The sequence below is a fragment of the Protomyctophum parallelum genome (assembly GCF_964188405.1).
Source record: "Protomyctophum parallelum genome assembly, chromosome: 8".
In the NCBI taxonomy this organism is placed as follows: domain Eukaryota; kingdom Metazoa; phylum Chordata; class Actinopteri; order Myctophiformes; family Myctophidae; genus Protomyctophum; species Protomyctophum parallelum.
Window position 1 is genome coordinate 53,143,926 of NC_139703.1, and position 13,167 is coordinate 53,157,092.

Sequence of the window (13,167 nt, forward strand, 5' to 3'; positions counted from 1 at the left end):
GTCGTGTGCCATCATAACTCACTGGGAAGCCAAAATATTTCCAAACTTCTTTCCGTGTGTCATCGTCGTCGCTGTCTACAACAGCACTGGCCATGGTAAAACACAACAGCGGTCTCGTTCTCTCACTTCTGTGTGTTTATTGTCATCCGTGTATCATATCTACAAGCTCCAAGTGTTGCATGACAGCGCTTTGTGAGCTTGCAGATTAACCCTTTTTGTGTGCGGCGTGCACCAGCCAGGTCCAAGTATACAGCCAAGTATAGTACTATAAAACACCTCGGCGCAAAAAGTCCTCAGCGCAACAAAAAAGTTGATATTTAAATCGTGTTATTCTCTGTCAATTTTCAACCGATTGTTCTAATTCCAAATGGCCTATAATCGGTGAAGTGTAAATTTTCATTGGGTGAAAATCTACCGGTACGTAGGCCTACAGTTTATAATGAAATCATGTGTTTGTCCGATGCTTCCCCATGCTCAATCATGTGTGACTGACTGTGTGTGTGTGTGTGTGTGGCAAGGCTCCGATACAGCTGGCTTTTCGTCTCTTTTTTTTTTCTCCCCCAGCGGAAGCATGCATGCGCGGAATGGCCCGGCCGCTCGCGGAAGTAAAAACATAAAACATCGCGATTCGGTGCGTCATTTCGATACACTGAATCGAACGTCAATTTCGATTCAATTTCGATTCGTATCGAGAATCGTGACAGCCTTACTAAATGTCTCAGTATCACTCAAACAGTCAGGTATGTCTCTAAAGGTCTCAGTATCACTCAAACAGTCAGGTATGTCTCTAAATGTCTCAGTATCACTCAAACAGTCAGGTATGTCTCTAAATGTCTCAGTATCACTCAAACAGTCAGGTATGTCTCTAAATGTAGTAAATATGCATAGTTTATATGTATAGTGTATGTATAGTTTCATTATATAGATATTCCACTGTTACTTTCTTAGCTTACGCATGTTTCATGATATTGATAAATGCTTTTATGTGATGTATTCCCATGCTTTTGTTCTTGCTTAAATGTAAGTCGCTCTGGATTAAGAGCGTCTGCTAAATGCCTAAATTGTAAATTGTAAATTGTAAATGTCTCAGTATCACTCAAACAGTCAGGTATGTTTCTAAATGTCTCAGTATCACTCAAACAGTCAGGTATGTCTCTAAATGTCTCAGTATCACTCAAACAGTCAGGTATGTTTCTAAATATCTCAGTATCACTCAAACAGTCAGGTATGTTTCTAAATGTCTCAGTATCACTCAAACAGTCAGGTATGTTTCTAAATGTCTCAGTATCACTCAAACAGTCAGGTATGTTTCTAAATGTCTCAGTATCACTCAGACAGTCAGGTATGTTTCTAAATGTCTCAGTATCACTCAAACAGTCAGGTATGTTTCTAAATGTCTCAGTATCACTCAAACAGTCAGGTATGTCTCTAAATGTCTCAGTATCACTCAAACAGTCAGGTATGTTTCTAAATATCTCAGTATCACTCAAACAGTCAGGTATGTTTCTAAATGTCTCAGTATCACTCAAACAGTCAGGTATGTTTCTAAATGTCTCAGTATCACTCAAACAGTCAGGTATGTTTCTAAATGTCTCAGTATCACTCAGACAGTCAGGTATGTTTCTAAATGTCTCAGTATCACTCAAACAGTCAGGTATGTTTCTAAATGTCTCAGTATCACTCAAACAGTCAGGTATGTCTCTAAATGTCTCAGTATCACTCAAACAGTCAGGTATGTCTCTAAATGTCTCAGTATCACTCAAACAGTCAGGTATGTCTCTAAATGTCTCAGTATCACTCAAACAGTCAGGTATGTTTCTAAATGTCTCAGTATCACTCAAACAGTCAGGTATGTCTCTAAATGTCTCAGTATCACTCAGACAGTCAGGTATGTTTCTAAATGTCTCAGTATCACTCAAACAGTCAGGTATGTTTCTAAATGTCTCAGTATCACTCAAACAGTCAGGTATGTCTCTAAATGTCTCACTCAAACAGTCAGGTATGTTTCTAAATATCTCAGTATCACTCAAACAGTCAGGTATGTTTCTAAATGTCTCAGTATCACTCAGACAGTCAGGTATGTCTCTAAATGTCTCAGTATCACTCAAACAGTCAGGTATGTTTCTAAATGTCTCAGTATCACTCAAACAGTCAGGTATGTCTCTAAATGTCTCAGTATCACTCAAACAGTCAGGTATGTCTCTAAATGTCTCAGTATCACTCAAACAGTCAGGTATGTTTCTAAATGTCTCAGTATCACTCAGACAGTCAGGTATGTTTCTAAATGTCTCAGTATCACTCAAACAGTCAGGTATGTTTCTAAATGTCTCAGTATCACTCAAACAGTCAGGTATGTCTCTAAATGTCTCACTCAAACAGTCAGGTATGTTTCTAAATATCTCAGTATCACTCAAACAGTCAGGTATGTTTCTAAATGTCTCAGTATCACTCAGACAGTCAGGTATGTTTCTAAATGTCTCAGTATCACTCAAACAGTCAGGTATGTTTCTAAATGTCTCAGTATCACTCAGACAGTCAGGTATGTTTCTAAATGTCTCAGTATCACTCAAACAGTCAGGTATGTCTCTAAATGTCTCAGTATCACTCAAACAGTCAGGTATGTTTCTAAATGTCTCAGTATCACTCAAACAGTCAGGTATGTCTCTAAATGTCTCAGTATCACTCAAACAGTCAGGTATGTTTCTAAATGTCTCAGTATCACTCAAACAGTCAGGTATGTTTCTAAATGTCTCAGTATCACTCAAACAGTCAGGTATGTCTCTAAATGTCTCAGTATCACTCAAACAGTCAGGTATGTTTCTAAATGTCTCAGTATCACTCAAACAGTCAGGTATGTCTCTAAATGTCTCAGTATCACTCAAACAGTCAGGTATGTTTCTAAATGTCTCAGTATCACTCAGACAGTCAGGTATGTCTCTAAATGTCTCAGTATCACTCAAACAGTCAGGTATGTTTCTAAATGTCTCAGTATCACTCAAACAGTCAGGTATGTTTCTAAAGATCTCAGTATCACTCAGACAGTCAGGTATGTCTCTAAATGTCTCAGTATCACTCAAACAGTCAGGTATGTTTCTAAATGTCTCAGTATCACTCAAACAGTCAGGTATGTTTCTAAATGTCTCAGTATCACTCAGACAGTCAGGTATGTCTCTAAATGTCTCAGTATCACTCAAACAGTCGGGTATGTTTCTAAAGATCTCAGTATCACTCAAACAGTCAGGTATGTTTCTAAATGTCTCAGTATCACTCAGACAGTCAGGTATGTCTCTAAATGTCTCAGTATCACTCAAACAGTCGGGTATGTTTCTAAAGATCTCAGTATCACTCAAACAGTCAAGTATGTTTCTAAATGTCTCAGTATCACTCAAACAGTCAGGTATGTTTCTAAATGTCTCAGTATCACTCAAACAGTCAGGTATGTCTCTAAATGTCTCAGTATCACTCAAACAGTCAGGTATGTCTCTAAATGTCTCAGTATCACTCAAACAGTCAGGTATGTTTCTAAAGATCTCAGTATCACTCAAACAGTCAGGTATGTTTCTAAATGTCTCAGTATCACTCAAACAGTCAGGTATGTTTCTAAATGTCTCAGTATCACTCAGACAGTCAGGTATGTTTCTAAATGTCTCAGTGTCACTCAAACAGTCAGGTATGTTTCTAAATGTCTCAGTATCACTCAAACAGTCAGGTATGTTTCTAAATGTCTCAGTATCACTCAGACAGTCAGGTATGTTTCTAAATGTCTCAGTGTCACTCAAACAGTCAGGTATGTTTCTAAATGTCTCAGTATCACTCAGACAGTCAGGTATGTCTCTAAATGTCTCAGTATCACTCAAACAGTCAGGTATGTTTCTAAATGTCTCAGTATCACTCAGACAGTCAGGTATGTCTCTAAATGTCTCAGTATCACTCAAACAGTCAGGTATGTCTCTAAATGTCTCAGTATCACTCAAACAGTCAGGTATGTTTCTAAATATCTCAGCCGACGGGTTGTTGTCTGCATCCTAAAGCAAATGTAATCTGCTAACATTTTAAAGGGATTGTGACATTAAAAAAATTCAATCAATTGCACCCAAAAAACATGAACTTTTAACATTCAGTAGATTTTCTGTGATCTGGGGTTTTCTGGCTCAAACAGGTGCTCTGATTTGCCGGCAGTAAGTGACATCACTTACTGCAAATCCCATATATGTCAATGGGATTTTTCCAGCAGATGTCACTGTTTCACTGTGTTGCCTGTTTTCATTGTAGCTCAAAAGGCCCCAAAAACCCCAAAGAAAACTTCAGAGCACAGAAAATCCACTGAATGTTCAAAGTTCAGGTTTTTTGGGTGTAATTGAGGTCATAAAACCTAAAAGAAAAATAAATGAAAATGAATGTCATAAAACCTTTAATTCATACCAGTGGTCCTCAAAGTGGGTTAGGTCCCAGACGGGGCCTTTACACGTCTATAAGAGAGTGTACACTCTGTGTCCCATTTTGCACGCCATCTTATGCCTTATGAGTCATGACTAATCTTATTAAGCTTTTTTTTTTTTTTTTTAGAAAAAATAAATAGTGTATACATAATATGTTTTTCAAAATAATAAAAAGGCCGAATAAGTAATGCTGGGCCGTTATCGGCGTTAACGTACTGCGTTAACGCGAGACTCTTTATCGCGCGATAAAAGAAATATCGGTGTTAATCTATTCTCAAAATTGGGTCTGGGAGCTGGGTCTGCATGCGGCCAGAAGGCCGCGGGCGCGCACGTGTGTGCGTGTGGGGCGCGTTGGGAAATAGTGCACTGAGCCCACTGTGCAATGCAAACTAACAGGCGAGTGCGCTCCGCTGTGGTATTTCCGAACGCGCCCACAGGAGGCGGAGCACGGTCTGAGACTGCACAGAGACGGAGTCAGACAGTCAGACAGTCAGACAGTCAGACAGACAGTCAGACAGTCAGACAGTCAGACAGTCAGACAGACAGTCAGACAGTCAGACAGTCAGACAGACAGACAGACAGTCAGACAGTCAGACAGTCAGACAGACAGTCAGACAGTCAGACAGTCAGACAGACAGTCAGACAGTCAGACAGTCAGACAGTCAGTCAGACAGTCAGACAGTCAGACAGTCAGACAGACAGACAGACATACAGTCAGTCAGACAGACAGACAGTCAGTCAGACAGACAGTCAGACAGACAGTCAGACAGTCAGACAGTCAGACAGTCAGACAGACAGACAGACATACAGTCAGTCAGACAGACAGACAGACAGTCAGTCAGACAGACAGTCAGACAGACAGTCAGACAGTCAGACAGTCAGACAGACAGTCAGACAGACAGACAGTCAGTCAGACAGACAGTCAGACAGACAGTCAGACAGTCAGACAGTCAGACAGACAGTCAGACAGTCAGACAGTCAGACAGACAGTCAGACAGACAGTCAGTCAGACAGACAGTCAGACAGACAGTCAGACAGTCAGACAGACAGACAGACAGACAGACAGACAGTCAGTCAGACAGACAGACAGACAGTCAGAGCACTCGTCCCTGACTTGTAGTCTGTGACTGAGAGGGACGGTAAACAGTCTGTGACTGAGAGGGACGGTAAACAGTCTGTGACTGAGAGGGACGGTAAACAGTCTGTGACTGAGAGGGACGGTAAACAGTCAGCAACGCCAACAAAAAGTTCTACTTACTAGAAAAGAAAGAGGCAGCGATGGAGCCATAAGTCCATATCCATATTCCATAACCAGGCAGCAGCCTGCTGCGTCATATGGAGCCATAAGTCCATATCCATATTCCATAACCAGGCAGCAGCCTGCTGCGTCATATGGAGCCATAAGTCCATATCCATATTCCATAACCAGGCAGCAGCCTGCTGCATCATATGGAGCCATAAGTCCATATCCATATTCCATAACCAGGCAGCAGCCTGCTGCATCATGTTAGCTGTTGTGTGCTAAGCTAAACCAAACCACCATCCACATATCACAATATGATCACAACATACACAGCTTTGACCAGGGTTGCCACATCTCGTGACAGAGAGAGAAACAAGCAACCAGGTCTATGGAAGTGTTAACAGGCCAGCTCAAGTCAGAAAATCCGAAAAAGTCAGAAAATAAGTCTAAAATAAGCAGCTATAGTGCTGACTGTCAAACATCACTGTCCAATGTTGTTTTAGAGTAGTGTTTCTCAACAGGGCCGGATTAACACCTCTGAGGGCCCCTGGGCACTGAAGCTCGAAGGCCCCCCCCCCCCCCCCCTTCACCCGCGCGCAACATTTTTGCTGTTTTTTGGAGCCGTTTTGGGGCGGTTTTATGCCGTTATATTGGCCTATTTCCGGTAGACACCATTTATTTCATTCGGATTAGCAGGGATTTCTTCTGTGAAAAAAAAAAAAAAAAACATTGAGGGGCCCCTGTTGCCCAAGGGCCCCTGGGCACGTGCCCAAAGTGCCCATATGGTAGATCCGGCCCTGAGTTTAATCATAAGGCATAAGACACCGCACAGAGCAGGGCCCTCTGAGTTTAATCATAAGGCATAAGACAGCGCACAGAGCAGGGCCCTCTGAGTTTAATCATAAGGCATAAGACACCACACAGAGTAGGGCCCTCTGAGTTTAATCATAAGGCATAAGACACCGCACAGAGCAGGGCCCTCTGAGTTTAATCATAAGGCATAAGACACCGCACAGAGCAGGGCCCTCTGAGTTTAATCATAAGGCATAAGACACCGCACAGAGCAGGGCCCTCTGAGTTTAATCATAAGGCATAAGACACCGCACAGAGTAGGGCCCTCTGAGTTTAATCATAAGGCATAAGACACCGCACAGAGCAGGGCCCTCTGAGTTTAATCATAAGGCATAAGACACCGCACAGAGCAGGGCCCTCTGAGTTTAATCATAAGGCATAAGACACCGCACAGAGCAGGGCCCTCTGAGTTTAATCATAAGGCATAAGACACCGCACAGAGTAGGGCGCTCTGAGTTTAATCATAAGGCATAAGACACCACACAGAGTAGGGCCCTCTGAGTTTAATCATAAGGCATAAGACACCGCACAGAGTAGGGCCCTCTGAGTTTAATCATAAGGCATAAGACACCACACAGAGTAGGGCCCTCTGAGTTTAATCATAAGGCATAAGACAGCGCACAGAGTAGGGCCCTCTGAGTTTAATCATAAGGCATAAGACACCGCACAGAGTAGGGCCCTCTGAGTTTAATCATAAGGCATAAGACACCGCACAGAGCAGGGCCCTCTGAGTTTAATCATAAGGCATAAGACACCGCACAGAGTAGGGCCCTCTGAGTTTAATCATAAGGCATAAGACACCGCACAGAGCAGGGCCCTCTGAGTTTAATCATAAGGCATAAGACACCGCACAGAGCAGGGCCCTCTGAGTTTAATCATAAGGCATAAGACACCGCACAGAGCAGGGCCCTCTGAGTTTAATCATAAGGCATAAGACACCACACAGAGTAGGGCCCTCTGAGTTTAATCATAAGGCATAAGACACCGCACAGAGCAGGGCCCTCTGAGTTTAATCATAAGGCATAAGACACCGCACAGAGCAGGGCCCTCTGAGTTTAATCATAAGGCATAAGACACCGCACAGAGCAGGGCCCTCTGAGTTTAATCATAAGGCATAAGACACCGCACAGAGCAGGGCCCTCTGAGTTTAATCATAAGGCACAGAGTTTATGGGGCACCGTGGCCAAATGCATACCACACTGGGTGCATTTCTCCCTTCTTGAGAATCTTAACTCCCTTTTTCTGTTGAATTTCTTAACCTCCAACTAGTCAGTGAATGACTACATGGATGGACTCATCACAGGTCACCAGGTCATTCACTTCACAGTTTTTCTCAACTAGAGGAAAGAACATTTAAAACAAATCAACAAATCGTACATCACTAAATGCATGGTCACTAGGGACCACATGCAATACCTCCACGGACCACCAGTGGTCCACGGACCACCAGTGGTCCACGGACCACCTGTTGAAAACCCATGAATTAGAGTGAATACAGTTCTACAGTTTATAGAACAGTATGTCAACAATAGTCCAAGTTGGGTTAAGGGAGCATCTAAAGTGACATCACTTTTCCGTGTGTTCTCTAGATTCGATGATGCCGATGGAATGCTGGAGTGTACAGAGTTCCTACCCAGTGCTGATGGAAAGAAACCCGTTCGCTTCACCGATGTGAGTGACCAGTAATCATACAGACAATCACCAAGGGACCAGTAACCATACAGACAATACATACAGACAATACATACAGACAATACATACAGACAATACATACAGACATACATACAGACAATACATACAGACAATACATACAGACAATACATACATACATACAGACAATACATACAGACTTCACTGATGTGAGTGACCAGTAATCATACAGACAATCACCAAGGGCTTGTGGGTTTGAAAGTGCTTTGACGTGTATGTGTATGTGTCTTATTTTTTATTTTATTTATTTCCTTCCAGTTTGAGGGCAAAACCTCTTTCGGTATGTCTGTGTTCAACCTGGGGAATGCTATTATGGGCAGTGGAATCCTGGGACTAGCCTACGCCATGGCCAACACTGGGATCCTCCTCTTCCTGTAAGTCAAACACTCATAGCAGGTAAACATCAAACCTAGCATCTGTCTAAATACCATACATGGACCATCTAAGTAATATCCTCAGCATCTGTGGAAGAGTAAAGGCTCATACATATAGTCTGGATTTACGGTGGTGGGGTGACCACCGAACTACAACATGACGTCACTGAGGTGACCACCGAACTACAACATGACGTCACTGAGGTGACCACCAAACTACAACATGACGTCACTGTGGTGACCACCGAACTACAACATGACGTCACTGAGGTGAGCACCGAACTACAACATGACGTGACGTCACTGAGGTGACCACCGAACTACAACATGACGTCACTGAGGTGACCACCGAACTACAACATGACGTCACGAGCCGCGGTGACCACCGCTCCAGCCCTTCTCTCTGTTTTTACTCACCACCGCTCAACGTTATTTCAGCTCCGGTGGTCACCTCACCACCGGAGCGGTGGTCACCCCACCACCGGAGCGGTGGTCAGCTCACCACCGGAGCGGTGGTCACCTCACCACCGGAGCGGTGGTCACCTCACCACCGCTCAACGTTATTACAGCTCCGGTGGTCACCTCACCACCGCTCAACGTTATTACAGCTCCGGTGGTCACCTCACCACCGGAGCGGTGGTCACCTCACCACCGGAGCGTCACCTCACCACCGGAGCGGTGGTCACCCCACCACAGAAAATCCAGACTATGAATAGGCCTTAAGTAGCATACATACATCTGTCTAAATAACAAGAAAACAACATAACTATAACTAGCATCAATCTAAATACGCAACAAAGGAGTGCTAGGACCCCCTGGGGGTCCCTGAGGTAGTTCCAAGGAGTTCCCAGCTAAAGGATTGATAGTTGAGAACCACTTGGACCCTTACTGATGTGTAACAAGAGTTTACAAATGGAACCAAATGGACACTTAACAGGTCAATTTGGTTCCATTTGTACACTCGCAGAATGAAACTAGAAAAAGTGCCCTTCCGGGCACAGGTCTCCACCAGGTTATCCACAGATCCGTGCAGTTAGAGGTAAAAACAGTTTTGGGCCAGTTATAGCGCCACCTTGAGGCTGAGTTGAAATTGTTCATGTGGCATTTCGTCCTCGGCCTAGTGGGAATGTGGGTGCACAATTTCACGGAAATCACGCGATGTGTTCATGATTTGCAGCATTTTGTTTGAAACTGAGCACTCCTGTGAACTTTGGAAGCCAATCTTAACCAATCAGGATGGAGTCTGAGAAATCTGAAAGACCCGTTTCGTTGAATGGCTCTAGAGAGACTGTGTACCAATTTGCGTGATGTTTGGACAAAATCTGTAGGTGTACTGTGCAAAAACTTGTTTTGCACAAAGCGGCCTCCTGGTGGCGCTATAACAGGCCGTTCTGGAAAGTTTGGGGCAGAGGTTCATGGTTGGCATCCAGGGAGTGTGTGTGCAAAATATGGCATCGACCGGGTTAACGGTGGCCGAGATTAGCTGTTCACGGACACACGGACGGACGGACGGACGGACACGCGGACGGACGGAGTGCAAAACATACTCTCCCCACATGCCTTCGGCCTGGTGGAGACAATGAACACCGAAGATCTTAGAGTCATAAATGGAATGGAAAGTGACATTACATTATGGCATGTGCGTGCATCACATGTACCCTATGTGTAAGGGTCTAACACTCACATGTACCCTATATGTAAGGGTCTAACACATGTACCCTATGTGTAAGGGTCTAACACTCACATGTACCCTATATGTAAGGGTCTAACACATGTACCCTATGTGTAAGGGTCTAACACATGTACCCTATGTGTAAGGGTCTAACACTCACATGTACCCTATGTGTAAGGGTCTAACACATGTACCCTATGTGTAAGGGTCTAACACTCACATGTACCCTATGTGTAAGGGTCTAACACATGTACCCTATATGTAAGGGTCTAACACTCACATGTACCCTATGTGTAAGGGTCTAACACTTTAGCCTGCATCACATGTACCCTTGTGTAAGGGTCTAACACATGTACCCTATGTGTAAGGGTCTAACACTCACATGTACCCTATGTGTAAGGGTCTAACACTCACATGTACCCTATGTGTAAGGGTCTAACACATGTACCCTATATGTAAGGGTCTAACACTTTAGCCTGCATCACATGTACCCTATATGTAAGGGTCTAACACTTTAGCCTGCATCACATGTACCCTATATGTAAGGGTCTAACACTCACATGTACCCTATGTGTAAGGGTCTAACACTCACATGTACCCTATATGTAAGGGTCTAACACATGTACCCTATGTGTAAGGGTCTAACACTTTAGCCTGCATCACATGTACCCTATATGTAAGGGTCTAACACTCACATGTACCCTATGTGTAAGGGTCTAACACTCACATGTACCCTATATGTAAGGGTCTAACACATGTACCCTATGTGTAAGGGTCTAACACATGTACCCTATGTGTAAGGGTCTAACACTCACATGTACCCTATGTGTAAGGGTCTAACACATGTACCCTATATGTAAGGGTCTAACACTCACATGTACCCTATGTGTAAGGGTCTAACACTTTAGCCTGCATCACATGTACCCTTGTGTAAGGGTCTAACACATGTACCCTATGTGTAAGGGTCTAACACTCACATGTACCCTATGTGTAAGGGTCTAACACATGTACCCTATATGTAAGGGTCTAACACTTTAGCCTGCATCACATGTACCCTATATGTAAGGGTCTAACACTTTAGCCTGCATCACATGTACCCTTGTGTAAGGGTCTAACACATGTACCCTATGTGTAAGGGTCTAACACTCACATGTACCCTATGTGTAAGGGTCTAACACTTTAGCCTGCATCACATGTACCCTATGTGTAAGGGTCTAACACATGTACCCTATATGTAAGGGTCTAACACTCACATGTACCCTATGTGTAAGGGTCTAACACTCACATGTACCCTATGTGTAAGGGTCTAACACTTTAGCCTGCATCACATGTACCCTATGTGTAAGGGTCTAACACATGTACCCTATGTGTAAGGGTCTAACACATGTACCCTATGTGTAAGGGTCTAACACATGTACCCTATGTGTAAGGGTCTAACACATGTACCCTATGTGTAAGGGTCTAACACATGTACCCTATGTGTAAGGGTCTAACACATGTACCCTATGTGTAAGGGTCTAACACATGTACCCTATGTGTAAGGGTCTAACACTCACATGTACCCTATGTGTAAGGGTCTAACACATGTACCCTATGTGTAAGGGTCTAACACTCACATGTACCCTATGTGTAAGGGTCTAACACATGTACCCTATGTGTAAGGGTCTAACACTCACATGTACCCTATATGTAAGGGTCTAACACTCACATGTACCCTATGTGTAAGGGTCTAACACTCACATGTACCCTATGTGTAAGGGTCTAACACATGTACCCTATGTGTAAGGGTCTAACACTCACATGTACCCTATGTGTAAGGGTCTAACACATGTACCCTATGTGTAAGGGTCTAACACTCACATGTACCCTATATGTAAGGGTCTAACACTCACATGTACCCTATATGTAAGGGTCTAACACATGTACCCTATGTGTAAGGGTCTAACACATGTACCCTATGTGTAAGGGTCTAACACATGTACCCTATGTGTAAGGGTCTAACACATGTACCCTATGTGTAAGGGTCTAACACATGTACCCTATGTGTAAGGGTCTAACACATGTACCCTATATGTAAGGGTCTAACACATGTACCCTATGTGTAAGGGTCTAACACATGTACCCTATATGTAAGGGTCTAACACTTTAGCCTGCATCACATGTACCCTATGTGTAAGGGTCTAACACATGTACCCTATGTGTAAGGGTCTAACACATGTACCCTATGTGTAAGGGTCTAACACTTTAGCCTGCATCACATGTACCCTATGTGTAAGGGTCTAACACTTTAGCCTGCATCACATGTACCCTATATGTAAGGGTCTAACACATGTACCCTATATGTAAGGGTCTAACACTTTAGCCTGCAACAGGTTTGTCCAAATAAACACAAAATACAATCCAGTTGATTTGTTTGGTGGAGATGGGCGGAGTTATCCGATCCTCTGGCTATGTGAGACTACTTTGGGGCTATAGCATGAATGGCAGGCATACTAACCACAGGGTGCAGTTCCTTATGGTCAGCCAAATGAGTTTGTAGGCTTTAGACGGAGATTTTTAAAACTATATATTTTTGGAAACCTTATAGCCTAACGAATCAGAAAATGTTTGTTGCCATTTTTTTCGAGGTCGGTAAAGCAGCCATCTTGGAGCTTTAAAAATGGCTACTTTCAAAAACGAATTTCTCAATATCTCGCCTAATAAATGACCTAAAATCAAGATTGCAGTGGTTAAATCTACATTTTTGGGGGCAAGGAATCCAATGGAGCTGACTACATTGTAAATGAGACTTGTATGGATTGGTATTTTGGATTTTAATCATATATTGCATTATTATACACGATTAAATTGCATTATTCTTGGTCCAAATACACTAGC

General features: G+C 43.3%; 1 protein-coding gene across 2 annotated transcripts in view; it reads left to right on the plus strand.

Moving 5' to 3' along the window:
• The window catches only part of LOC310863261 (sodium-coupled neutral amino acid transporter 3-like), a 150,100-nt gene that overhangs the window by 40,347 nt on the left and 96,586 nt on the right, over positions 1-13,167 (plus strand). For both annotated transcript variants that reach the window (XM_083771469.1, XM_083771470.1), the window contains 2 exons: positions 8,124-8,205; positions 8,503-8,618. In XM_083771469.1, coding sequence (XP_083627595.1) covers positions 8,124-8,205; positions 8,503-8,618 — 198 coding nt within the window. The remainder of the gene's footprint in view (positions 1-8,123; positions 8,206-8,502; positions 8,619-13,167) is intronic.